Here is a 27,583-nt window from a genome sequence, read left to right as displayed (position 1 = left end):
CAGCCGTTGGCGCGCGGTTTGAAGATGGCGATGGCGGCCGAGGGTGCGCCGGGAGCAGCGGCCGGCGGCGGCGGCAGCAGCAGCTCCGTCAGTCCGGCCCCGCCTGCGGCCGTGGAGGCCGTGGCCGCGGAGTGGATGCTGGAGTTCGCCTGCTCCTGCCTGTGCCGGCACTTCGCGGAGCAGAGCGGGGCGGAGTTCTGGCGGTGGAGGGACGTTGCGCAGGGTGAGCAGCGGTGGCGCCGGTTCGGGGCTCTGGCACAGCCGCTCCCGGGCCGGCCTGAGGAGGGCTCGGGTGGTATCGGCAGCACTCCACACGGTGATAGTATAGCAGTGCTAGAAATACTTCAGAGACATAGAGTCTGTCAGAGATGAGATGAATCGCACACGGTGATAGTACAGCAGTGCTAGAAATACTTCAGAGACCTAGAGTCTCTCAGAGATGAGATGAAATTGAAATCTGGTGGCTGGATTTTGAGTGGAAAAACATATTTAAAATGAGAAATAAACTTTAGAGTGAGAATGGTTAGCAACTGGAAGTAAATGTGTAAGTCTCAGATAAATTTGATGGATTTATGATATTTTCATCTGTAAAAAGCAATTTAACTGAGTATACCAGGTTAGAGCTTTGGGGGATATTTTGTCTTTGTATATGTTCTCTACTCAAGTGAACAGAGTAGTATGACTTGTTTAAACTTCTGCGAAGAATGGACTACAAAGGCATGGAGAATGATTATTAAAGAGATTGATATGGGATATGGTAAGAGATAAGAAATCAAACGATAACCCAATAAAGTGCTTTGAATGGGGGGCTGCTAGATTAAATTATTTTCGTTGCTTCTCGATGTGTGGCCTTTGCACTGCTGCTCAGAGGGAGAATTGTTCTGACGTTTCGTGAAGGTGGGAAGCAGAGACACTGTCAATGCAAAAGCAAATTGAAAATATCTCTTGAGAAGAACTGGGAGAACTGAGTATATCAGTAGAAACTATTAATTAAATTGCACAGAATTCAAGGCCGTATGGAAATGAGAAGTAATAGCAAATTTTGAACTTGTTCCTACTCTGTTTTGCAACAGAGGAAAGAGTTTGGCAGTGTAAGATCATAAAATCAATGTTGTAAAAGTCTATGGGAAAAGCTAAGCACAGCCACAAGACTAAGAGAAAAGTGGGTGTGGTTTTTTTCATAAAAACACAGAACAATTACTCTTGCGTGCATCAAAGGGAGACCCTGCAGAAATAATGATTGTTTGTCAACAAGAAACTCAATTCAAACTGAAGCAAGTGCAGAAAGATAGGAAGGTAGTGGTTCCAGATGATACCCAGTGGCTCCTTCCAACCCCATCTATTCTGTGATTCACTTTTCACTTTGAATGGTTCTGTATTATGGTGTGAAGATGAATTACTGTATCCAGCCCATTAGCATAAGAAATTCAGTTACCTTTGTGACGGGAATAAACTCATTATCGCTTCCATTTTAAAATATGTAATAATCCTTGTGACCTTCCAGCCTTGCAAGGAGGATTTCCCTTGTAAATTTACATTTCTGAGTGAGCTTTCCCTGTCATTTTTACTGCCATAGTAAGTTGCTATAGCAACATGTGCTACCAGTCTGCCTGTGGCTCATATTTTGTGGGCATTCCCTGGAAGTGTTCCTTGGAGCAGACAGCTGTCTTTTGTAGTAACCTACTTCACAAAAAAATCCCTAAATTTGATACTACAGTCTTTGAATTGGATGACTATAAACTGTGAATAATTCTGCTGTTTCTTCTGGAAAGGATATCTTCTTCTGGTCAAGCTCTTAAATATAATAAAATATAATTAAGTATAATAAAGTTGTTTTAGCATGGGAGAATACTAATTAAGTGTGCTTCATTGGTTTCTTAAGAAATTCGAAATTTGGTGAAATCTGATAACACACTGTCTAGTATATGTCTAACCACACTGTGGCAGTGTGGGAGCAATACTCACTTAACTTTTCTTTTCCAGCTCTTATTAATGGCCTCCCCCAAATACCTCCGCATCAGAAAAAAACAGTATACCTCTGCCAGCTTTTGATAAGAATTGCACAAGGAAAAAGCCTTGGTAAATACTCAGGTTCTTTTCTTCATTTGTTTAAAAATAGTTGCATGAACTTCTACAGAGGTGTATTAGATATGCTTAAACATAGCCTTTTCTGTGCATATCAATATATGTATATATTTATATAGATATGTCTATATATAAATGAATTGAATAAATTTCACATTCTGGACTACCTTTATTGCACATGTGACTGAGCTGTCTGCAGGACTGGTGTTATTCTCTGCTGACTGACTTAGCTGCATGGAGTTTGAACAACCATATACTTCTTAAATTACATGGAGTCTTTTTTGTCAGAGTAGTATCGACAAAAGAAATATACTGGAAAGGACTGACTAGCTCTTAGTAAGCAATACTTGCAACTCAGGATATGTGTTCTTTTCTGCACATTTAACTTCAGAGGTTAAAGTAGGACAGACAACAGGAATGAGAACATGGATGAAAAGGATGACTGCCCATGTTTCCTACAGAAGACTGTAAGACTTTCAGCTGGCAGCAAGTCCTGGGGCTCTTATTCACTACCATACCTTCTCTTTGGCTACATTTGCAACTTACTGGTTTAGCCAAGATGACTTTGTTTGAGTTTCTGTAAGGCAAGGCATTAACTTTCTTTTTTTTTCACTGTTTGATAAAACTTTTTGGAATTTAAGGACTTCAGAAGAAGTCTTGAAAGCCTGAGCATTGAAAAAGTGTATTCTAGCCTAGCTATGTCACAAAGTCTTGTTTTTAGACAATTAAATTTCCTATGTTGCTTGTAGTGTATTATGTCATCCTGATTTAATTTAGCTTGAGAATCAAATTCTAACATTTAAAATAGTTCATCAAATTATTTAAAATAGTATACAAACGATGAATTTTTTGTGCTAATGCTCTAAATTATTGTATATAACACTTGAGAATATGCATTCATTCATTCTGTTTTTATCTTATCAGTAGAGAATGATCTGTATGGTGAGGAAGATTGCATGTGTGTAGTAGGTATTACATCAGGTGTAGCTGTACAATGTACATGGAAAGCTAATATATGGTAGCTTTCCTATTTTTTCCAGTTATTAAAATATTTGATCTATGCTGATCACACAGAGTAGGCTGTTTCAACTCTAAGAGCTAAATACTTTGGTTTTACACTATTAAAATGAAAAATATGAAGTGTCATGTTACTTGATTGAGACAATAATTAGAGAAAGATGTGTTTTTGTTTTAGTTGTGTGTGTATATATATGTACATAATCCTGTTTGAAATGTCATTGTTTGACATTGTAGCAGGTATAAAATAATTTTTCTCTCTACATTATTGAGTAAATTGTTTACCTTCTGTCTGAAAAATACTTAATGAAAGTAATAAGTTGTTAAGAGAGATTCTGCCAATGCCATAAAATGAAGGCATAAGTTCAGTGAATATCTTGAATTAAGCTGGCAAAAAAAGCACTTGTGCACCTGCCAGCTCCTCCTGCATCTGTTACATTGGCACAGCCACTTGTGCAGGTGTGCAGGGACCAGACTGGGAAACTGCTTGAGGGTGTTGAGGGGATAAATATTTGGCTAGGCTAGATTTCTGCCAGAACTGGTCACTGAGCCTTTGCTGGGAGTTTGGACAAGCCTTGGTGTTGGCATAGCAGTACCCTGGTGTGGGAGGCTGCTTCTGCTTTTTCAGTGACACTCATGTACATCTGAGTTTCCCTCTCAGTTTAGGCGCTTCAAATACAACAAAAAAGTTAAAACATGGAAATATTGATAGACTCAGGGAAAAAAAAAACCTACTTAGCATGGTGATTATATAACAAAATCAGTATCAAATGTTGTGATATCTGATGCTAAGTTTAATGTATCATTAATGCCAGTCCAAATACCTAACTGCAAGTGGTACTTTAAGGGAACAATGGTTAGCTGACATAATACCCCCTGAAAATGCAGCAGTAATGTTATTAGCAAGGGTAGGAAGAGCCAGTCTCTCTGAAAAGAAGACAGTTGCTTCAGGTTTCTTAAACACACCTAAAAATTGAGGGAAAAGGAATTGAAATTATGTACTATGTATCACTTTACTGCATATAAATAATGTAAACTGTTTAACTTTATTCTTTAATTTTTATAAGTACTTGGGTTTTTTCCTCCTCTAAGGATTACATTTTGAAAATGATCAAAGAATTTCACCTTTGGAATCTGCTCTGTCTTTCTGGACTTTACTTGAAAGGGAAGAAATGAAACTGGAAAAGCTTCATGAAGATATTCGTCGTTTGATTCAAATTCAGGTCTGTGTGACTTACTCATAATGCTTCAGGATGCTACCTACTCATTGGGAATGAGTAGCTGGAATGCTGCCTGGCAGGAAAGGACCTGGGGGTGCTGGTCAACAGCAGCTAAACAACTGTCAGAATGTGCCCAGCTGGCCAAGAAGGCAAATTACATCCTGGCTTATATCCAGAACAGTGTGGCCAGCAGGACCAGGGCAGTGAGTATCTGCTATGCTCAGCATTGATGAGGCCACACCTTGAATCCTGTGCTCAGTTCTGGGCCCCTTAGGAAAAGAAAGACTTTGAGGTGCTGGAGAGTGTCCAGAGAAGGGCAACAGAGCTGGTGAAGGGTCTGGAGCACAAGCCCTACAAAGAGCAGCTGAGGGAGCTAGGAGTTGTTTAGCCAGGAGAAAAGGAGGCTCAGGGGGGACCTTATCACACTCCACAACTGCCTGAAAGGAAGCTGTAGGGGCAGTGGTGGTGGGGGTTGTTCTCTTCTCCCAGGTGACCAGGGACAGGACGAGAGGAAATGTCCTCAAGTTGTGTCAGGGGAGGTTTAGATTTGGCATAAGGAAAAGCTTTTACACACAAATGGTTGCACAACATTGGAACAGGCTGCCCAGGGAAGTGGTGAAGACCCTATCCCTAGAAGTGTTTGAAAAAAACATGGATATAGCACTTGAGGACGTGGTTTAATGGTGAATATGGTGGTGGGTGCTGGGTTTGTGGTTGGACTTGATGACTTTAAAGGTCTTTTCCAACCTTAAAAATTCTAGTCTATCCTGCTAAAGCAGAGCCCCTTTTACAAAAAGCTTGGGCTATTAGCAGACTGAATGGAATTTTCAGTTTTAGTACAGAGTAAATTGATCTGCACAGGGAACCTTTTTCTATCTCATAAGGTTCCTGTTTGTACCAGTTCAAATTTGTTTCAAAAGCTGCCAATCTAAAAAAGATGTCAATTGAAATAAATTCCAAAACTAACTTCAGAATTAACTGTTAGAAGTAGATAAGTGTCAGTAACCCTTAAATATATAATCATCTGAATTTTGGGAGTTGTAGAAAACTGTAGAATTGTGAATTCTCTTGTTTTTTCTGAATCTCAGGTGGAAAGTATTTCATCATATCTTGTAATTATGTTTCTTGTAGATTGTAGCAGTCCATATGGAAAACAGATACTTCAAGGAAGCTGCTGAAGTTCTTGAAAGGCTGTTCACAGACTCTGACTCAGATAAGGTAGTAACTTGCTTAAATTGCATTAAAAGCTCTTGATTTTCAGAGGAGAAAGAGGGGAGTCAGTCTTCAAAGCTAGCAAATCCTACCTGCATAACTTCAATCTCATTATTGTCTATGCAGTCACTTTCACACTTTTGTCACTTTAAAATATGAAAGGAAATTTCCGTCTAGGAGAATGATAGAAATACTGGATAATTTGTGGGAGTAAAATGTTTTTAGCAGCAGCTGTTCTTCATCCCCTCTCCCACTTCATATGAGGAGTGAGATGGCACTACAAATTCTGGGAATTTGATAGCGCTGACTATTAACAGCCAGTTTGCTGATTTCTATTGTAGTGGACTCTGTTACCTCTGATTAGTGTTCTATGTACCAAAGCATCCCAGGGAAGGAAAACTCATTAGCTTCTGTAGTATAGACTGAATGCTATTATGCCTCTGCCTGGAAAAGTCAACATATATGTCAGGCTGCCTCCTGGTTTGAAGCTGACTGTATCATTCAGAAAGTTACAAGCTTGAGTGAATATCTCTTTAATATAACAGTTAGTGCACACACTTGAATTTGCTAAGGTGGACAAAAGAGCAATAGAGGAGCTGCAGGTGAAAAGAAGTTAAAAATGCTGCCTATATCTTCAGCTGGAATATTAGGACACGTGTTCTTCATAAGTAGTAGCCTGTGTATAACTTACTCTTCAGATACACTTCCATTCAGAGGATTTGGAGGTTTGGAAAATCTAGATTGTGGTAATAGTACTCAAGTTCATAAATAAAAATGCAGCCTCTACACAGCTATATTGGCTTCGGTAAAATTCAGACGGATTGGTAGACAAAATGTGAATTTCTGATTATCAGTATTGATGTATCCTTAATGCTGCTGTACCACATTATCCTTTTCCTGAACACTGTACACCCCTTCCAATGGCAGTCTTTTTTGAGGCAGCAAATCAGAAGAGAGAACTGAGTAATGGGTGACTTCATCTGTGTGTTTTTCCTCCACTGAGAAGCTGCTTTCAGTGTTATCTGTAAAGGAAATGAACCTGTAAATCTCTGGTCAGTTACATTTCACCATTTACTGAGCACATAAAGTAAATAGCTGGTATTATGTCTAGTTGACTCCAGAACTCTTTCAAACTGTAGCATGAAGTTGTATAGGGATATTCAGGAAACTATATAATCACCATATTTAGCTTTCTGCATTTCCTGTTTAGCATAGATACCAAGTTTACTGTAGGATTTGTGTTGTATAAAGCTGTGCTTTTCTTAGCCTTTAAGGGTGAAGCTGGCAACTGTAATTAAAACCAAGGATCCATATGTTCCTCTTCTCCAAAGCTTCAGTTACAGTCTTTTGATAAGTAAAATCAAGTCTTACATTGAACTTTTCATGAAAGAAAATGAAACTAACTTCTTAATACAGGTATGTTGAAAATATTTTAAAAACTTCTGAAAAAACTTACCTGATACAATTAAATAGATTTATCCTTTGAAGGGAGTTGTTTAGGCAATATTACATTACTGTATTAGATAAAAAGGAAACTTTACCTTCTTTTGGATTGTCTTATATTCAACATTTTTGTTTTAAGTACTATGTCTTGGAGAAAGTTAGTAGGAAAGAGAGACTCCTCTAAAGTATCTTCTATGAATGTTTTTCCCACAACTGTTTTGATTAGAAAAATAGTTAGGAAAATAGTGTAATTAAAACAAGATCTGTTTAAGGGAAGCAGTTCTGATATCGGACTCCTTAAAAAACATAGCTTTATATTTAATGCTTATTTTATTTAAGCCTACATGACTTCTCATATTAAAAATAAAATCAAGACCTGTTAATTTGGCTAAAAGCTTTTGGAATGTCAGGAGTTAGGAAATAGAAAACTATTATTACTGTTTTCCTGTAAATACAAATGCTCCTTACAAACCGTCTTGTTCAAAAGTGATTTAAAATTGGCAAGAACAACATTCCTTCTTCAGTTCATCTTCAAGAGGATTGTAAAGAATTTCTCTTATGTTTACTTCGTATAAAAGAATATTGAATTATTCAATTACAAAAGCACAGACATCTAAAGGTAATAAGAAGCAAATTTTAAATAAACAATCCTGAAGTTCCTCTGTGTTTTTTATTTTCTTACCAGAGAGACAACTTATTAAATGCAGTCAAAGTATAATACAAGGAATACCTTTTAATGGTTTCACATGAATGTCAGTTTTCAAGTTTATTTTTCAAGGCTCTTTCTTTGATTCTAAGAGGAAGTGAGGTTTTGAGGTGTCAGAGAAGGCCCAGAACTCCATAGTAGCATGCCTAAGGTCCTCACTGCCTGCACATTTGTCCTACTGTCTGCACCCACATTGCAAATCTTACTTTGAACAGAGTTGTTCTGGCACATGGAGGGGATAACTTTGTGAAGAATTCCCACTCCTGTGCAGCACACAGGTTTCCCAGCAGGGTACCCTGACTCCTCTGCAGAACACTCTAGCTTTAACTGTTAATTTCTCTTCTCTTTCTTCTAGTGCCATGTGTAAAAGAATAATCCTAGAATAGTTTGGATTGGAAGGAACCTTTAAAGGTAGTTTAGTCCCAACCTCCTTGCAATAAGCAGGGACATCTTCAATTAGATCAGGTTGTTTTGAGCCCATTCAACCTGGCCTTGAAGGTTTTCAGGGATCATGCATCAAGCACCTTGCTGGGCAGCCCATTCCATGTTTTGCCACTCTCATCACAAACAAAACAAAATTCTTCCTTATATCTAGTCCAAATCTACCCTCTTTTAGTTTAAAACCATTAACTCTTGTCCTACCACTACAGGCCCTGATAAGGAGTTTGTCCCAACTTTATTCAGTGTAGGAGGCTCCTTTTAGGTACTCTATAAGGAGTAATGAATTACTACTTCCTTCTCTTGGCAATAAAGGAGAAATAATCATGGTTTGTCGCTGAAAGTATGAGCAGGATGTTAGAAATATTTTTTACCAGTAGAAAAAAGATTACAAGCCTAAGGTCTGTTTAGACATGTCTTTTGAACGTGTTACGTGTATGCTTTGTCCTGCCATATGCTACAGAACTAGATAAACTTGACATCTGTCAGTTTTAGTTTCTAACCTAGTTACAAAAACCAAACTTCGGAGTACTTTGATAGATTTTGCAGTCAGTTAAGCTCTGCAATTAACTTCACACGTTTTTAAGTTCACTCATTATGCAACTATTAATTGTATTTCTTTGTGTCCATATAAAAATCAGTTGCAGCTATGACTAAAATTTCACCAAGTTATCAATTGATAAAGATCATTATGGATTTCAACTAAACATGCTAAAGTTGTTTTGAAACTACTTAGCTTAGTTTACTTACTTAGTTTAATGTTAATATCTTTGAAATGTCTGTCAAATAAGCACTGCTAGTTCTAATAAAAATTATACATATTAATCTTAGTGCAAACTCCTATCTAGGTATTGCCTGACTTTAAGGTACCAATTCTATTTCTCACAGGAAGCCACAAAACATGTAGCATCTAAAGGGTTGGGAGCAACAGCATTGCAAAAGAGACCTGTGGAAGTTAATGAAAATGACAAAAGTGATTTGGAAACAAAACAAAGGTTTGTATTATTATACTGCTAAAGTATATGTTTGGACAGTAACATGAAACTTGTAGACCAAAGAGTAGGTAGAAGGAGGGACGTTAGATTCCAAACTGTTGTCCTATAGAAAATTAGCAACAAGCACATTACCTAATTTTTTTTTTTGTGCTCTTCTGTGGTTGTTACTTTTGGCATTTACATCAAATAGCTTGTCGTTGAGTTTAATTTGTGAGGTTGCACAATTCGTAGTTTAAACAACTGTCAGTCTATAATAATAAAAGCACAAAAATACTTTGCTTTTTTAATGCTTGATTGAACTCTTTTTAGTTCTAATTTCAGGCCATAGATCATCTCAAGAAGAAAAAGAATAAGGAAATTGAATCAGACTTACATTTTTCTTACAGCTGACCCCTTAATCATACTAGTGTGAAGGGAAATATTTATGTTGCTTCATGATTCTGACAGTGCAAACCTTCAGAACAATTACATGATTATTTTGGAAAATGCTCATATTATAGGTTTATCGCCACTTGTTTTTCAGGGAGAATAAGTTGCAGTCTTTAGCTGGGATAGTCTGTATTTCTTAATTTTTGTACTAGGAATACTTGGTATTATTTAATTAAGAAAATTGGCTGATGCAGACAGTATAGAGGAAGACAAGTCTTAAGATTTTTCAGTTTATTTTTTTAGAAGGGCAACTCCTGACGCATCTGAGAGATATGATGAAAGTCTCATTCAAAAAAAACTATGGAAATAATTCCTGATGAAAAATAGAAGTGCAAAATGCCTCTTGTCTTCAGCTTAAAGGTCTTGGGAACAGGCTACCCAAAGGAAGTTGTCACAGCACCAAATCTGACAGTTCAAGAACCATTTGCACAGTGGTCTCAGGCACATGGTGTGACTTCTGGGGATGCCTGTGCAGGGCTAAAAGCTGAACTCAGTGATCCTTGTGAGTCCCTTCCAACTCAGCAGATTTTGTATTTCCTTTCCAGGTGTAGGGAGGCAAGGTTAAAAGGATGAATGCATTGATGCAGTTAGTGATTGTATACCACATCTGAGAAATCTTAGGATTTTCTTTTATTTAAATATTGTTGAATCATATAAAAGGCAAGTTGCTGCCTAGGAAATAACTTTTTTTGTCTTTTCATTTTAAGATCGATGAAAGAGGAGTGGTATATCAGAAATCAGTCACATGGAAACATAAAAAAACCCACAGTAAGGTAAAAAAATTTGTTGTTGCTCTGATCACAGACTTTTCGTCAAGTTGTTTGTACTTTGATTTCAGATTTGTGTTCTTTGCAGGAGAAGTTCAGGACAGAAACCCAAAGAGAGCAGAGCTCTTCAGAGTGAGTATTTCAACACAGTCATGTCAAACACTTATTTCTAACTGCTATGAAATGTGATTGGATTAATGCAGAAATGATTGTGGTGGATAAAAACACTCCAGGTTGTATGTAGTTTCTGCACAAATGCAGAATATATGCATATTTAGGAAGCTGTGAAGTGGCTTAAGGTTCTCTAGCAATTAATTTTGCAAAATCATTCACTATTTTCTAGTTTGCTTGGTTGGTTTATGGTACTTAGGGTTTTTTTGTGCAAAAGAAAACTGACAGCAGAGTACTGAAATTAATTTCTTTCTGAATTCTGTGCTAGATAACTTGATTTGGAAGGGACTAATGAAGTTAGCTAATGGGAAAAGCAAATTGTACTCTAAAATGCCTGTAGTCAGGATGTTTGCATTTTCCTGGTATTACTTCTTAAAAACCTAAAACCAGAGATAATATAATACTTATAAGTTCTTAAGACCATTAGCACCCTCTTACCACAGAGAGATGATGATATAGTTCCTGCACGTTTCCATTTGTTGCACATGGAAGGACAAACTCTTATGATGCCTTGAATGCTTGCCACAGTTAAAACCTGATACACTTACTTGGAAATTATGGGATTTGTATACAAAGAATCATAGCTCCGATTGTTACTTCTCATTCTATGTAAAACGAGACTAGTGCGTATAGTAAAAATGTTTTTAAGACAATGCAATGTTTTATTGTAAGGCACCAATTTTTACCTAAGTGTTTAAAATATAATTCTTCTGTGAGCTCTACTGTATAGAAAATACAGTGGGTTTTTTTGAATCGCTTATTTTTTTAAGCCCGTGGATTATGGCAAGATACATGTGCGTTCATATACATCAAAGTATACTTGTATGTAAACAGACACTGAAACTTTCCCAGTTTGTCAAAGCAAATCAAAATAGTGTACATTCTTGTCACTTGTAAATGATAAAATGCAAAACTGCTTCCTTGATGTTGACTCCTCATTGTTCTGGACTTATATTAACTGTCTTCTAGGTCTTAACAACACGCAAAATGTGGGAAAAAATGGAGTTTCTTTTGTAGCTGAATGTAGCCGAAGAAGACAGGTTTGTACCTATTCTCTTTTCTAAATGTAGATAGAATGAATCTGAATGCACAGAATTTTTTTCTCAGCTTTATTCAATCTAATTTTTAAATCTAGTGCTTAGATTTTAGGTTCTGTAGATTACTCAAGTGCTACAGCTCCTGAAATAGTTACAGTCCTTTTCTTTTCAAAGACAGGAAATAAAACATATTTTTGCTGTTTCAAATATTGTTGCTAATGCTTCCAAGCCTTTTATTTGTTGAGCTACACTGTTACCAAAGCTTACTGTGATACAAAATATTCTTTCCACAGTTTTGATTAAAGAATTCAGGATGTCATTTGCCTGTGAGAATTTTGGCCAAATATCAGAGGCAATTTGTTTTCCAGTTTAGGAGGTTAAAGATTTAGCAATTTTATAATTCAATACTTTGTTTATGCGTTGTAAAAATATATATACTTGGGAAACTACTCTATAGTTTTATAAACCAAATGGTAGGGTCTTCTTACAATGCTACATTTCAAATGGTCCTGTGCTCTCTTCGTGGGTAAGCCTACTTAATTTTTATTAAATGAAATATATTAAAATAATTATATTAAAATAACTCTACTGTGTTCACTAATGCTGGAATTCCCATAGGTGGGAAATGCAGAAGTGTATACCTTACTAGAATCAAATTTGAAGTTGATTTGATGTTGGGGTCTTTCAAGCTAATTTTTTCTTACAGCAAATTTTCTCTCATAAGTGTTCAACATTTTATCATGATAAGTGAAGAAATTAACATTAAATAAATGTATTGCCATTTTTGGATTCCTCATCATAATATATTTTAGGAAGCAATGTCGAGTCTTTCTGTTTAGATAACAGTGCAAGTTATAGTCATATATCCATTTTGATGTGAGCTGTTTAATTTTTCTGGTTCATTTTGATATTTCATTTTCATATGACAGGGAAGATCAAATTTGTGTATGTTTGTTTTTGGTTTTTTTCCTAGAAGAGAGTTGTACTTATTCCTGTTTCTTTAAGCATTTTTACTGAAGTTGAAGTACTGGTTAAATCTTCAGTTACATGCTGTCTTCAAATTGGTTGAGGTCCTAACTATACCTCATCTATCCTTGAAATTTAAGCCTCTAAAAAGAGTTTTTCACTTTCTCACAAATCTCAGGAATGGTTAAATCACTGACAACCTCTTTAAAAGCTGCAGATAAAACCAGAGTCCTAAGAAAAAAAAGCTGCCCTTACTGGATTTGCTTTTTGTCTTTAAAGACATAATTACTTTATTCCAGCATATACTTGCATAGGTACCTTGTTAGCCAATTGCTGGTAAGCATGAACACTTCCATTGAGTTTGTTTTCAACATCCAGAATTAAACTATTTGGACCACAGTGACACAGAGGTAATGAAAGCTTTGTATTCACATATTTTAATGCTGAGCTAGTTTGTTATGGGGTCACCTACAAGCACTGTGTCTAGGTCTAGGGCTTACATACACATCTTGTTAGAAAAAAAAATAGGAGTTGTTTGCTTAATTATGTTCTTATAGTTCAACCTTAATTGAAATATAAAGACTAAATTTGTAGAGAACTGAATCTGACAGTGGCATTGAAAATTTTAAAAGAACTTAAATGAAACTTAAGATTCAAAACTGTGTTTCTTTCAACACTTAGAAAAGTTGTAGGCATTTTCTCCCTCTGTAATATTTATGCCTTACTCCCTACCGCTGAAACGTCATAAATGTTTTATGGAAAGCAATGATAATTGGCCTTTTAAACAATAAATCTGCTTCTCTGCTTAATCTGGGTTATAAAATTGTCCACATGCTTGAAAGAATGCAATGAATGTCAGAGCTGTTGACTTCTAGAACTTCCTTTTCCATGTAGTCCCTCATTCAATGTTGGCATTGTTTGCTCTTGTTTTGTAAATGGCATTTCATTGCAATGGTTCAGTGCCCATTTTCAGCTTTTCAGTGCAGTGTTTTCAGTTAGCATAGAACAATCTGCAGTGCTATTGAAAGGACACATACTTTATTTTCTCATTCCTAAATTAGGGGATGCAAGTGTCACAGAATTTAGGGAAGAATTTGTACTCAATTTTATACCCAGTAAGTATATGGCAAGTCCTTTGAGTTGTCTAAAATGTGGATGATACTTTATTTAAATTAAACAATGTGTCTGAAAATCTGAGTGTTCAGAATTTAGTCAGACTTTTATGGAAAAAAAAATACATATATTTAAAGCTAAAGGAGAAAACTCTGCTTGAGCAGAGTCCCATAATGCATAAAGGAAGACAGATTACTAGAGCAGAACCAACTCTAAGGAACAGCAAGATCTTTTGATATGTGAGGGGGTGTCTTCACATTCTGCCTGGCAAACTCAAGTTTGCTCTGCTGGTGTTCAGAGCTGGCCAGATGTCACATTGCTGTGGACCAGGCACTGTGCTGATGTGAGCTCAAGCGTAGTGCTGCTTTATGTCCAGGCTTTCAACCAGTCTTGTAACAGAGCAGAGTGGACATCTACATAAATTGTGTCCCAGAGAGGATGACAGCTTGTCAGTGAGTGGGGCAGGGAGCAAGTTACAGTGAAAAGAAAATTAATCTGTCCCTGATTTGCCTGTAAAGCAGGCCCTCATTTATACAATAAATAGAAGAAATTTATTTTTTAAAAAAGGTCAATGTAAGTAATTAAAAATCAAAACAGGCTAAAAACAACCTTTTTAACAGCAAATATAATTAATCATTGCAAGTAATACGGGTTGTGATTGTCTCTTTTGATGAAAGTATTTGAATTATCTGGTGTTGTAGGTCAAGCATAACTGTGCTACTTGAATAAAGATTTTATTTAGGAAAGTTTTCTGGAATGCTCTGAAATTACATGAACTGCATGATTCCAATGGAATCTCTGGCCTTTTAGTATAGTAGAAAAAAAAGCTATTCACTGCTAATATTGCAAAAGATCTGTGGAACAGGAAGACTTGGAAAAACGAAGTATTTTTGATAAAGGTTATACTACTTATGGGAAGTTTTAGGTTCCTAACTGTTTAGAAATACAGTTGAACTACGATTACTTGTAATTCTTTCACTGCTTAGTGAGGTTTGTCAGTGATCAAAGTTTACTGAAGAGGCCCTGTGATACTTGCATTAAGCTGGAATAAATTCAGCTTTGAGATGTGAAGCTTGGTCTTTACATACCTCAGCCTGGACTTTGTGTAGATGCCACATTTTCCCTTTTTGGAGAATAACCAGGATACAGTTTTCATCTGTCACAGTTTTGAGGCTGAATATTATCTAAGCTTGTTTCCCATCAGAGACTTCCCCCTATCTTTCATTTCCGAGCCCTGCTGCAACTTCTAGAAACTTAAATTTAACAGAAGGGTGGGAACCATGCAGAATAGCACTCAAAATTGTCACCTGGCCAGAGACTGAACTGATGATACTCACAAGAGCAGAATCTTTTCAAGATCCCAGAAGGATTCCACATCATTAAGAAATAAATTTATTTTTTCTTCTTATTTCCATGGATGTGGGTTCTTGTGCCACTGACAGTCGTACTGAATGGGTGTTCCTGCTGCTCATCCTCCTTTGCGCACAAGCAGGAGGATATGCATTTGTGTAATGACAGCAGCCATAAGGTTTACATTTCCATTTGGTACATTGTTTTCATAGTTAAGTGATGTTTGTTCCCTCATAATTCACATTTCCTTGCACTTATCAGATCTACTAGTTGCCTTTAAGCTGAGCCTATTCCTTTGCACCTGCATTTCCCTTTCTGCCCAGTTCTTTACAATTTTGAAGCTTTCAGTCGTAAAGGTGAGCCATAACATGATTCTCTAATGTTCCCTTCTGCTTTATAGCAAACACCATTTATCTACTTGATAGTTGGAAGTGATCTGCTACTTACAGAAGGAGGTTTTATTCATATTCTGGGAAACCAACCTTTCTTTTATTCCACCAAGATATAAATTTTAGGCCTTTGGATTTATCCATTTACAATTCTTATGGCTCTTGTAATTCTATAAACATTTTTTACTTCCAATCCAGTTACTCCAATTAACCCAAGGTTTTATTAACACAGGTCCCCTTTGTGAGCCCCCATAAAGCTCTACAGGTTCAGTTACAAATTTATCATTTATCTCTAGTTTCAAGATACGGTGCTTAAAGAAAAGCCCTCTGACAACTGTATTCTAATAACTGGAGAGCTGTTTGAAAACTTGCTTTTATATTTGTTATAATTGCTGACATTAATATCTCCCTCTGTTCATTTATCTGGTATTTGTCTCTGCTCTTGCCCTAGCGATGGACTCAAAAAGAAGACTTGGAGCTGAAATTGGGAGTAAGGGAGTTTGGAGTGGGTAACTGGGCTAAAATTTTAGTCCATGGTAACTTCAACAACCGAACAAGTGTCATGTTGAAAGACCGGTGGAGAACATTGAGCAAGATGAAGCAAAACTGATTTGGACTACAGGAAACAACTCTTCTTAACCTTTCCCTGCATGAGGACGTACTCTATTATTTTCAGTCAGATGTTATTTTCAGAATAACATCTTATTTTAGTCTCAGTGTCCAGCAGTGTTGCTGTCATAAAACACTAAACAGAATACTAATTGGTATAGAACACTCATGTAAGCTCATTTGCTCTGGTAATGATGACTTAAATGTAAAGTCTGGCCTTTTTTGCTACATGTAATAATAGATGGCCTAGATTCTGAAATGTGAAAATGTTTGCAGTGATTTAGGAAATGTCTGTTATGTAAATGGGTGTATTAGATTTGAATGGTGACATCTTTAGTTTGATGGAAGCTATAAAAGGTCAAATGTTCTGTATTTTTGAAGGGCTGTATCTCTTTTTAGATTGCCCTTTTCATAATTTTACTTCCTGCCATATAATCCATTCTAATCTGTTTTGCTTGACTTTGAAATTTTGGTCAGACTTGTCATCTCTGTAAATTATACCAAAAAGTATGTATGTATTAGTATTGCTAATTTTATGAGCTGATGGTTTGTTGTTTTTTTCTGCAGTTAAAAATGTGTAAATTCATATACTGTTTGTAACTGTTGTAAGTAACAAAGGGACTGGTTTATTTTTTACAGGGACAGGAGCACTATTATACTAGCACTTAGCATCTCTTGGTTAGCTTGTGCCACCTACCTTGTCGTGACAAGTGACTTCTTCCAGAGCAGCAGGAAAGGGAAAGTTCAATAATACATGGCCAAAGTGGGGATCAGTAACGAGTCTACACTGTCAGTGACAGCAAAGATACACGTTGGGGGTCACTATCAAGGTCTCTGCTGGCCACTGCAACCTCCTGCTCATGGGAGATTGGAACAGATGTATGATGGCACTAGCTGGTCTCTCTGGATTCAAATCATTTGGAAGAGATTTCCACAATCTCAGGAAACTCGTGCTTTCCATACTGGTGTGAATCTAGTGACTTGAACTAACATAATACAGCATTCTTTTAAAAGTGAAATCCCCTGAATTCAGATTTTTTGTGCCTTTTTCTTGGCTAAGGTTTTTATTTTCCAATAATCTTACAAGAAAAAGCAGCTGTCTGAATTGGTCATAATAAAACAAAGCTCTCTGAAACAATTTTCCCCATTAAAAAGGAAAACATATATTCTTGACGTCTGCAATGTTCAGAAAGCATTAAAATCTCTGTTTTCTGTTTTGGAGTCCTGCTTTCATTATGATAAAATGGTAAAATACAGTTCAAAGGTTTGTGCCACAACACATTCTTGACAGAACCTCAAGCAGATCACCTTCCTCATTCTTGCCAAGAAACCACTATGATTTCTTCTAGGAAGTCTTTATGTTGCGTGGAGATACTGCCTGTCTTAACAGGAAATTTTCTCAACCTCCATAGTAGTCTTGTCAGAGCTCAGATGTTGCAGGTTCTATGTTCATCATTGTAGCTGAGCATTTTTAACTAGTAATAAGTAATTTTTTTACCTTAGTCACAAAGTCTTGCCTAGGTTCACCTGCCAGGAAAGTTACTTTAATACTTTGTATTACTGACATGAAGTTCTGAGGAGACCAATTTCTTAACAGCACTAAGTATGTCTTCATGAAGGTGACTGAAAGTGAAAACTGCAGTGTAGAGGAAGAATACTTTTACAGATGTAGTGTAAAAAGTTGTCTAGATGATACTGGAGAGGAACAAAGGACCTAAACTGAAATTGGTTTTAGCTCTCAAAACTTAATTTTTATTCACCCTTGCTCTTAAATGCTGACAGTCACTATTCTCAGACTTGAAAATACTTGGCTGTCTCACTACTTAGGAGCAGTGCCTATAGACTGGGCTATGGCCAGTAAAGATGGAAAACTTCAGGAAAAGTAACAACTATGGTTAGAAACATTAGCTCTTTAATTACAAAAGACAAACATGGAAACATGCTCTAGTGTTCTGATAGAGATCAGTCTTTGCATTTTGTATTAAGGCAGAGAGCATTTCTTGAAATGCTTCTGCCAAAGGTCTGACTCATGTAAAATTTAAGGCTCCAGAAAATGCAGCAGAAATATGTTGGTTTCTTGGCATTGTTAGTTTTCGTATTCTTTTTGTTGCCATTTTAAAGGTCTTTTAAACTTTTATGTAAAAATAAAACTATGCACCAGGGGACAGGAACAGTGTTCCAGTTGCCGGATCTTCTTCCAGGTTCCTTGGCACTGAGAGTTGCCAATTGCTTCCCAGTGTAAGATTTTATCTCTGAAATGAGACAATAAATGAGAAATTAGACAAGTAAAAGCTGTGAATTTAGTATTATCAAATGGTGTTGTATAAAATGTCAGAAGACTGGATTTGTTTAATCATGTAAGAGCTTATTAAACTCATCTAGCTCTTAAAATTCTTTCTGGAGCAGACATTATATTCCTGTGTGGAGTATCCAGGATGGTGGGTTGCATAGCTGGTTGTACAGGTATTTAGTATGCCTAATATTAATAAATGTATGAATCAAATAAAAATCAGTTCTGAATACTAAATATTTGCTTTCACAATTACTTTTCTAAAAAACCAGGTATACAGGCTTGAGGCAAGTACCAATCCACCACCACTGTTAAATCTGCAATCAGATTTGGACTATGGCAGGAAATACTATTTTTAAATAAAAGTGCCATAGTTGTAAGAAGTCTTCTTCCACTACACAAATTCCATCACTTCACAATTGTGAATAAAGCATGCAAAGCACTGAACTCTTATACTGGAATTATTTCCCGATTTTATCTATGTTTTAAAAGCAATTTCTGCGAGAACTGAAAGGGTAAAACCTGAGCTCTCTACAAGCAATTTGAGCTGTTCCATTTTTTAGGTGCAATAAATGCAGCTTTTAATGAAATGTTGAGAAGTTTTAACTCTTTTTGGGTTTTGGTTTACCCGTGTGCATTATGGCCATCTCCAGAGCAGCGCTGCGTGCCCGTGCTCATGGCCGGGGGCTGGCAGGCGACGCACACGGTGTGTCCCTCGCGCAGGTACTGCATCCAGCGCGCGTGCGGACGCGTCTCCAGAGCGCAGTGCTGGGAAAGAGATTCTGTCCTGAACTCCACACAGTATCTGCTCAGAAGGAAAAGTACCAAATTATGAGAAAGCATGAGCTAAGTAGGCGCTTTGAATGGACTTGCATATCGTAAGGGTGGTGTTTGTGAAATGCAAGTCAGACATTGTCATTGCTAACAAATCTCTTTTTGACCCTAACCCAGTCAGTGGATTCTTAAAAGCATTACGGAAACTATTTCTCATTCTATGCCCCAGTCCAGTAATTTATGTATAATCTCACTTTCTGGTAGTGTTCTGTATTATTAAACTATTTTGAAAAACTGATCTCAGTAACTCATATTTCTTTCTCCTATGCTGCTGAAAGAAATTGGAAGAGACTTTGAGAATATCCATGAGTTTTATTATTCTAGAAAAAAATAGCACAGGACAAAGCATTATGAGCATTACAGACCCAGTAATGGCCTAATTTAAACTTCATTGCTATCTCTACTGGTAACTAAACGAAATTTCTTACTGCTTGTGTCAAATAGTTTAATAAAAAAAGGTCTCTTGTGACCAATCCCATTCAGCCCATTTTGTTCAGAGACCTACATCTAAGTTCTCAGACTTACACTTAGGATACATTCATCTTTGTTTCAGCATTCTTTACTGTTGGCTTTCAAAAGCAGCTGTCATCAGATTTGCAATGATCCCAATGTCTAATTCAGGACAATTAGCAAGTAATAAAAAACAACATCTAGAACATGCAAATGAGCTGCAGGAAAGAAAATCAGTACAAGCTATAGCTTATTGTTTAATGATTGCAAATTTAATTATATTTTTCTCTGTAGCCAGCTGTTTTCTACTGAACAAGATGACCCACATACATATGATAAACAGATTACCCTGCTGCCTCTTTGTCTGAAGGCCAGAGAGAAGATGCTGCTCTTCTTTTTCTTTCTTTACCGTATTCAGAGGTAGTTATGAAAGCAGGGACTGGGGAAAAAAACAGTTATGGTAAACAGCAAGGCACAGCTGAGTCATAGTTCAATTACTGTAACAGTGGGTGAATGAATCAGGAGCTTGTGGATGGCGATGCTGGCTCACTTTATTGAAAAAGTGATAAAATGTTGCCAACATTGGACCTCAACCCCATCCCCTACAGCTAAACTCTCTCTTTATTCAGGAGAAAAATATCTAACAATGCATGCCATCTAGTCAGTGAGGAAATAGGATGTGCTGGAATCCCACAAGGAGTACTGTTTCCTGTTTCATACTGAATTTGTGTTCTAACTTCGCACAGAGATAATTTGATACTTACATTCAGCTGAAGGAATGCACACAGCTTAGTTGTTTGCTTAATAGAAATTAAGAAAAGACAGAGCAAGAAAACAAATTATTGAATGAAAATCAATATGACAGTAGAAAGTAAACTTCTAAATTATAATTTTAACCAGATAACTGTAGATGGATGCTTGGTGTTTTGCTGTTCATTGACATCAGTAAAATTTATGATGGCTGTAATGGACACAACGTAAGCAGAGAGATGAAATTGAGAATACCATGTTCATGGCCACATTCCTCCCCCTGGTAAGTGAGGTATTCCAGGCAGCCAGCCTTTTCCTCCAGAGCTGGACACGGTTCCCCACCGTTTTTAGGTTCCTGTTGTACATAGCGCCTACGGATCCGCAGCCCAGGATGACACTGCTCTGCACAGCCACTCCAATGACTCCACTCCCCCACAACACAGGGAATAGCTGCAAAGCAGTATTAAAACATTATTAATAGTCAAGACTTCAGTTTTATCTAATTGCTCTCAAAAGCTTGAGATAAGAAGATTACACTGAGGGGCTTTTTGTTTGGTTTGGGTGTTTTTACTTTCTACCTTTATATGGGTTTAAACCATTCTTCCAGGATTTTCCATATTCAAATTGCAAATTCAAACCTGCCTGCAATGCTTGGCTCCCTATCCCATCCCTTGTCCACAAAGAAACAGCCCCTCATCAAGACCTTTCTCTACAGCTGTGAGGTTCTTCCGTACCCTCTACTGAAGCATAAAGCATTAGCCTCAAAGGAGACCAGCTCGTGGATTATCTACACCAGACTGGTCTGACCTTCCTTGGCAGCTCCTATACCACTGGATTTTGTTTAAAGGCTGGAACATTAAGTAGCAGTATGCTTGATTCCCTTCAGATCAATTTCTAACTCCTTTTCCCTCAACATTAAACTGTATCCACTGCCACCGCTTTGCTTCCCTGTTTTAACAAAGGTCCTACTCATTTCCAATTACAGAACAGTCCACTGGATATTTGAATTTCAGTTCTCAGGGATCACAAATTTCCTCTGAACTTAAGCAAAAATTTTGAGAAAAGTACCATTATTTTTAAAGTAAACTTTGAATCATAAGAAACTGCATTTCCCTCGAGCAGGGGAAGAAAAGGTTCTGTGATGTCATTCTTAGAATACAAATCAGGTGATAGATACATTATTCCTGAGTGAGAAGCCACATAACACAGAAGTCTTCACTTTATTTTCCCATTAAAACAATATGCAACTGTAAAGAACACACAGCCATTTCACATCTCCATTAAACTGATTTCCTCAGCCTCATCTCCAGAAACACCAAGTCCTGTTTTTGAAAACTGTATGACCTAAAAATTTTCTCTTTAGCAGTTAGAATGAATACTACAGCTTTTCAAAATTGTACTGCAGGCTGAGCCCTGAGGGGTTGGAGTAGGACGATCTCTGGATGCTCACTGATGGAACAAACACAACCCCTCCACCTGGGAACTTCAAATCTGCACAGCCTTGGCAGGAGGAGCAGTGAGAGAGCAATAAGAAAAATGTCTCACACACGGGCATCCATCAAGTAGAAGAATTCTCTGAGGATAAGCAGTCATTTCCCTACATGTGTCATCCACAATTTGTGGCCTACAAGGACATTTAATCTGAGTGGCGGTCCATTTCCGGTAGCCTTTTTTCCTGGAGGCCACCTGGTAGGTGCTCCAGGTTAGAAAACGGTACAAAATGCACATTTTCATCAATGGTTGGGCTATCTTAACCTGGTTCTGGATTGTTTTGGGTCATGCTTCCTGTTATCTAGTTAAATAAAACTTTTTAATTTCCTATGTGTACTATTTCTCATTAGCTTATAATGGAACATATCACGTGCTTTCAATTTTTTTCCCACATTTCTGGATTACAATTTAAATCCCCAAGAAGCTTTACTGCTTAACCACTAGTTACATCCTTGCATCAACATTGCAGGAAAGTGATGGGACCAAACTAGTCTTTCAGGAAAATATTTTATACCCTCTGGGATTCTGCCGGTACAAGACATTGGGAAGAAAGAGTAGAATGTGATAACCTCCTTGGGATTTGTAACTCTTCTCATAAAACATAGAAATGGCACTGTTTGCTCTGTCATTACATCTCTAATTTCTTGGACTACTACCAATATCATAGAGCAGATAAAACCTCTGAAAGAGGCTGCTTGGCAGATGTCCTTACCAATCTACTAAAATTCCCTTCCTCTGTTCTCACTGCGCACCAGCTGTTCTGACCAAACCCGCCCACTTTTGAGCGTCCTGACAGCACCAGGTGTAGTGGCTGAGGACGCTGCATCCCACGCTAAGGAATTTCACTGAAACAGAACCACAGGGCTGCCCTGGGTATTGGGCCACCAGTTGTCCATCCTGCTCAGAGAATTAGTATTCTCTGCTGTTTTCCTCTACCTACTGATAAACACCTTCCCAGTCAGCTCCCAAGTATGATTTGTAGAACAGTGCAGGAAAGTCACAGAAAAAGCTCCCTTTGCCTCATGCAGACACCTGACACTGAACCACCAGGCACTGCCCTCAGACACATCCAGGTACCCCAAAGTACATGACACAACCTATGTGGCTGTCAAGGCACCACACTTACATGTTGCAGTGCAGCTCAGACTGTTTGTTCCAAGAACAGTGAACTAGAAAAGAAAACCAGTCTAAGTAAAAAACCAGTAAAATTGTCTTAGACTCTAACATGGGATAGCCAGGCCAAGTGCTAAACGCAGCATCAACCTCACGATTTTTGCCACCAAAGGGTCCAAACACAGTACTCAACCCCACTCGATTTAATGGTACAAGCACAGACTTCAATCCCTGATCAAACACCTGATCACACATCTTAGTTCTACCCAAGTACCCAAAGGACAGTAAGCATCTTTCTAGCCTGTTTCCTTATCTATTGATTCCCTCCCAAGCTGGCTGTATGAATGACCTGCATAAATAAGAATTTCCAAAGAACTTTAATCCCATATTAGCACCTTGATATGCAGATAACATCAAGTCTAATATAACATTTTCCATGAAGAAACTCCCAAAGGGACTGAGTAACTGCATAACAAATAAAGTGATGATTCATGTCTTACTGGAATCAAACCAAGCCGACAGTTAAATATTGGTCATCTGCAGAAATACATGGTAATTTTATGGTTATCAAGAATTAGAATAAGAAGGATGAATTGCCCTAGACATGTGGAAAAATAAGAATATTGGGTTGCTAGAATGGAATTTAGGCAAGTGGTATAATAATGTCACTTTTGCAGTCAGTACCCAACAGCTCTTAAGGGACAGTAGATCAATTCTGTGCCTTGTTGGAAAGATGTCAAATTCCCCAGCATGACAGACACTGGGTCCATGAGCTTACATAAAAGGAACAGTGCCATTTCTTGACACACACAAAAAAAGTATCAGGGATCCATAGCTACATCTTTATGGATCCCTCCCTGTGTTGGTATTTGCTCAGCTTAGTTCACACAACGATATTAAACGATGATTCATTGAAGCAATGAAGAGGATGAAAGTCCTCAGAAGGAAACTGAAGGATGGGATTTGTTCTCCGGTACCTACCAAAATGTGGAAGCTAACGAGAGACTTGGAATTTCAAAAATACACAGAAAAATTACATTGCTAATTTATGAAAGACAGCTTGAGTAGCCAAAACTTTATTTTTATCTTCTGTTTGCAGCACTATGAAACACAAATCCTTATTTCTGATTCAAATATTTAATTTTTTATTTTCATTTCTGGAAAAAGAAAAATGGATAATTGTAGAATGTTCATTGTACAACATATATTGTAATGTATAGGGATCTCCATATTTTCCCATAGTAACCACTTTGATTCAAATGGTGAGCTGATTCCTTTCTCAGGCCCTCACTGGACAGTAGTTCCTATTTAAAATGCTATGTACAAAAATATTCTTTTTCCAAAATAGTCTTTATTTATTCAAAAATATTCTTCAGTGTTAGAACTACAAGAAACTTTATTTAAAAACTCTTGAACTTGAGTTCAGCAGTCCATGAGCTTCTGCTGAGCCTTCTATTTATAAAGTACCAAACCTACAGTGATTTTTAGGCATGACAGAATTTAACCCTGCTGCTGGCAGGTTTAGTGGTTTCTTTCAGTGGTTTCTTTTATTTTGGAGCATTGTTTTTGTATGATTCCTAATATCTCTTGCATCCTAGCATCTCTTGATTACTTACACTTGGGGCACTTTACACTTTCCCCTAAGGAAAAGTAATATTTTGGGAAAAGTCCCCAAAAGAAGTCATTTCTCCAGGTGCTGAAATCATGAGCTGTGAAAAGGTTGATAAACAAGGTGTAGCATGAGAACCATTGATCACCTTTCTTCACATCTCTATTTTAAAACTTTCAACTCTACATTCAAAACAGTGAACTATGCCAGTGAACACCCCTGGTGCCATTAAACACTTAGATTTTAGCAAGACTCAACAGGGAGACCTCAACATCCAATATGAACAAAAAAACCTCTAAAATTTTCAGCTATACTTACGTAAATTGATACAAACTTCTACTGGAACAATTTAGAATTTCTCTTTATACAGTACACAAGTCAATGACTGCTTGCCATAGAGAGTATATATGATCATTTACCTTTTAAATAATGACTTCTTACAAATTTAGCTTTTGGATGTGTGAGTTCTAGGACCACCTTGCCAAGGTGCCAAAATTCTGCCCTCCCATGCTACACCCATCAATGCAAAATGTGCTGAAACCTCTGTTTGCACTGGTACTCGCACAAGTGGGCAGTGAGGCAGTGCAGGGAGTCAAACCAGGCAGAAACAGGCAATAAAACCCAGAAATAGTTCCCTGTGTGCTTAGCATCTTGAGACTTCGTCTTCCTGACTGGATCTAGGGCACCCACCACCCACACAGGGTACAAGAGTGGTGTGCTTATATTGTAGACATATAATGCCTTTTGAGGCAATCACCATTGAGCCTGAGACAAAAGATACCATCTTGATAACAGCAGGGCATCACCAGGTGCCAGAAGTCACCCCAGAAGTCATGCTAATGAAAGTGTTTAAACTAGAACTTCTCTAACACAATCTTGAGCTTCTTTCTGAAGGATTTCAGCTCTGGGTTTTTTGCTAACATTGTGCATATTTATCAGCTATCCCCTTTTATGCTTGAATATTAAAAATCACTTGATTTACTGAAAAGATGCAATATGTTGTGGTTGTATGATAAGCATCTTGCCAGTTCTCCCACTATGGATTTTCCTGAATGCAGGAACAATGTATTTTAAATATGCTAATTTCAAAAATGCAACTTTCTGTCAGACTTTGTGGTGCATTTTTTTTCCCTTCTTTTACTCTGAGAAGATTATTTAGCTATGGGAGAGTTGACCATGTTTCTTCTAGACACCTGGGGTCATAGTTCTGCTCTGCTGAGTTCTTCTGTGCAGTTTTACATCCCTTAGGATGGGTCTACACCATCCGAGAGTTGTACTCCCCCCTCCCAATCCGGACAGATGTAAGCCAACTTGGGTCACAAAGCTTGGTGGCTATGTCAGCATGGCACTGAGCCTGCTAAATACACGCTAATTAGCAGGACTGTACAAGAGAGGCTCATAACTTTTTGGCTGTAGGCTGGCATGCATCCAGCCAGATGGGAAGAGACATTAGGCTGACCGAGTACTAGTACTGCACCTGCAAAGCAAGGTCTGTGTACTGCATCCCAGGCACAGAGAGGTCGGTCAAATTGTGAAGACTGCAAAGGGTACAAATCCCACAGAAAGAGGCGCTGTGAATACCTACAAAACATCTGTTTTGTACAACACTGAGTGTACAACACTCAGTGTGGTAGAACTGGGCTGCTTTCCCCTCCTGCCATTGCTCACTGGCAGGCAGTGCCATCCCCCGAGGGCTGGCAGAGGACCCTCTCACTCATGCTCCTACACTTATTTTAAAGCCTTTGCCTTCACAGTAAATTCTTGCGGATTCATGCTCCTAAACAAAACCTCACCGTGGGGACTTCCCCAATTATTTCATTGATATTTGTTTGTCAGGATGTGAGGAATCAGCTGAAAGACACAGGCTGTGCTAAATTAATCTCCCTGCTGTCTCTGTAATGGGACAGCCCCCCTGCAATCAGTCTGTACTTGGGACTTGCCTGAGTGAAAAGTAAGTAACATAATATTTTAGAGGTAAAGTAAGTTCAAACTGTCACTGTACTACAGCTGATCCGGAAACCTTTTCTCTCTAGTGAGAGAAAAGTCTGTCTCCCTTCCTGAGCCTGCCGTTGCCCCAGCCTGGTGCCTGCTCATGCCCTCGCCCCGGGGCTGCGGAGGGAGGAAGGGAGGGATCTGCCCTTCTCGCAGCCCGTGCCCGCACGCCCCAGCTCGGAACCCAGCGAAAACTCCATCCCGCCAAGCCCGTGCCGGCAGCTCCCGTACCCGGAGAGAGCGCCGGGGGCGCGGGGTCCCGCCGGCCCCTCCACCCGCGCCCCGCTCGCCAGGGCCGGACCAACCTACCCGGGCACGCCTGGCCGTGGTCGTGGCAGCAGTCCCCGGCTCGCCGGCAGCCTGCGTCGCAGTAGCAGGTCCCGTAGCCACCTCCCTCCCTCCATCCCTCACCGACGCAGGCGGCATCCCGGCCCTGGCAGCACCTTCCCTGGCAGCTGCCCCCGGCCCCGCTGCCGGCCCACAGCAGCCCCAGCCACAGCGCTCCCGACAGCGCCGTGCCGCCCATCGCCGCCGCGCCGCCCCGACGTGAGGGCCTGAGGGCTCCGGCACCCGGCGGAGCGGAGCGGAGCGGGCTGGGCGGGCGGCGGGGGCGGGGGGCGGCCCTGCCCTGCCCTGCCCTGCCCTGCCTGGTCGGGCAGCGGCACAGCTGCCGTGCCAAAGCTTCGGGGTGCGGGGGCAGCGGCAGCTTGGGCGGGTACGTGTCCCCGGGGGTGCCCTGCCAGGTGCTGGGTGTTTCCCGCGGGGTCCGCATGGCAGGACAGCTGGCGATGTCCCACGCAGCGATGGCCTGTATCAGGATGTCCTGCACAGCAAGAACCGTGTCCCACACTGCAGGACCCCCACAGGTATAAGTCTCTTAGTGTGTCCTGTACAAGGATGGCCTGCACACCGTGACTCACGCTGCCATCCCCCACAGTGCAGGGACTTACACAGTATGACCTTCCATGTCCTCCCATGACAGTGTCTCCCACATGGTGACGACTCTTACAGCAGTGTTCCACTCAACCGTGTCCCACACTCCAGTGACCCCCACACCAATGTCTCACATGATGATGTCCCTCTCACAGAGCCATGTCCTGTGCAGCA

At 39.0% G+C, this 27,583-nt stretch overlaps 2 protein-coding genes across 2 annotated transcripts; one reads left to right on the top strand and one right to left on the bottom strand.

The window, feature by feature from the left end:
- Positions 1-5: 5 nt before the first annotated feature.
- TERF1 (telomeric repeat binding factor 1) lies at positions 6-18,474 on the top strand. Its single transcript, XM_023920894.2, has 10 exons — positions 6-223; positions 1,984-2,079; positions 4,195-4,325; positions 5,454-5,540; positions 6,801-6,950; positions 9,010-9,116; positions 10,253-10,318; positions 10,401-10,444; positions 11,453-11,523; positions 15,790-18,474. Exons 1-10 carry the CDS (start codon positions 25-27, stop codon positions 15,946-15,948), a joined length of 1,110 nt encoding a protein of 369 aa, XP_023776662.2. The 5' UTR covers positions 6-24; the 3' UTR covers positions 15,949-18,474.
- SBSPON (somatomedin B and thrombospondin type 1 domain containing) lies at positions 17,838-27,061 on the bottom strand. Its single transcript, XM_086885343.1, has 5 exons — positions 26,786-27,061; positions 20,527-20,721; positions 19,870-19,960; positions 18,866-19,042; positions 17,838-18,199 (listed from the first exon to the last, which is right to left on the bottom strand). Exons 1-5 carry the CDS (start codon positions 27,000-27,002, stop codon positions 18,082-18,084), a joined length of 798 nt encoding a protein of 265 aa, XP_086741469.1. The 5' UTR covers positions 27,003-27,061; the 3' UTR covers positions 17,838-18,081.
- Between the last annotated feature and the right edge of the window lie 522 nt (positions 27,062-27,583).

This window comes from Cyanistes caeruleus, chromosome 1 (assembly GCF_971803275.1).
Source record: "Cyanistes caeruleus chromosome 1, bCyaCae1.hap1.1, whole genome shotgun sequence".
Taxonomy (NCBI): Eukaryota; Metazoa; Chordata; class Aves; order Passeriformes; family Paridae; genus Cyanistes; species Cyanistes caeruleus.
Note: the sequence above shows the minus strand (reverse complement) of the source record. Positions and strands in the feature narration are given on the sequence as shown.

Bases quoted from the DNA above. Each gene is read 5' to 3' on its own strand.
- TERF1 (XM_023920894.2), top strand. From the start codon at position 25: ATGGCGATGGCGGCCGAGGGTGCGCCGGGAGCAGCGGCCGGCGGCGGC. The intron at 224-1,983 runs GTGAGCAGCGGT...TTTCTTTTCCAG, and splicing joins GTGGAGGGACGTTGCGCAGG to CTCTTATTAATGGCCTCCCC. The intron at 9,117-10,252 runs GTTTGTATTATT...TTTCATTTTAAG, and splicing joins GATTTGGAAACAAAACAAAG to ATCGATGAAAGAGGAGTGGT.
- SBSPON (XM_086885343.1), bottom strand. From the start codon at position 27,002: ATGGGCGGCACGGCGCTGTCGGGAGCGCTGTGGCTGGGGCTGCTGTGG. The intron at 19,961-20,526 runs GTATTCTCAATT...TTTTTTCCCCAG, and splicing joins GGAATGTGGCCATGAACATG to TCCCTGCTTTCATAACTACC. The intron at 19,043-19,869 runs GTAATCTGTTTA...CCTTCTGAGCAG, and splicing joins TCAGACAAAGAGGCAGCAGG to ATACTGTGTGGAGTTCAGGA.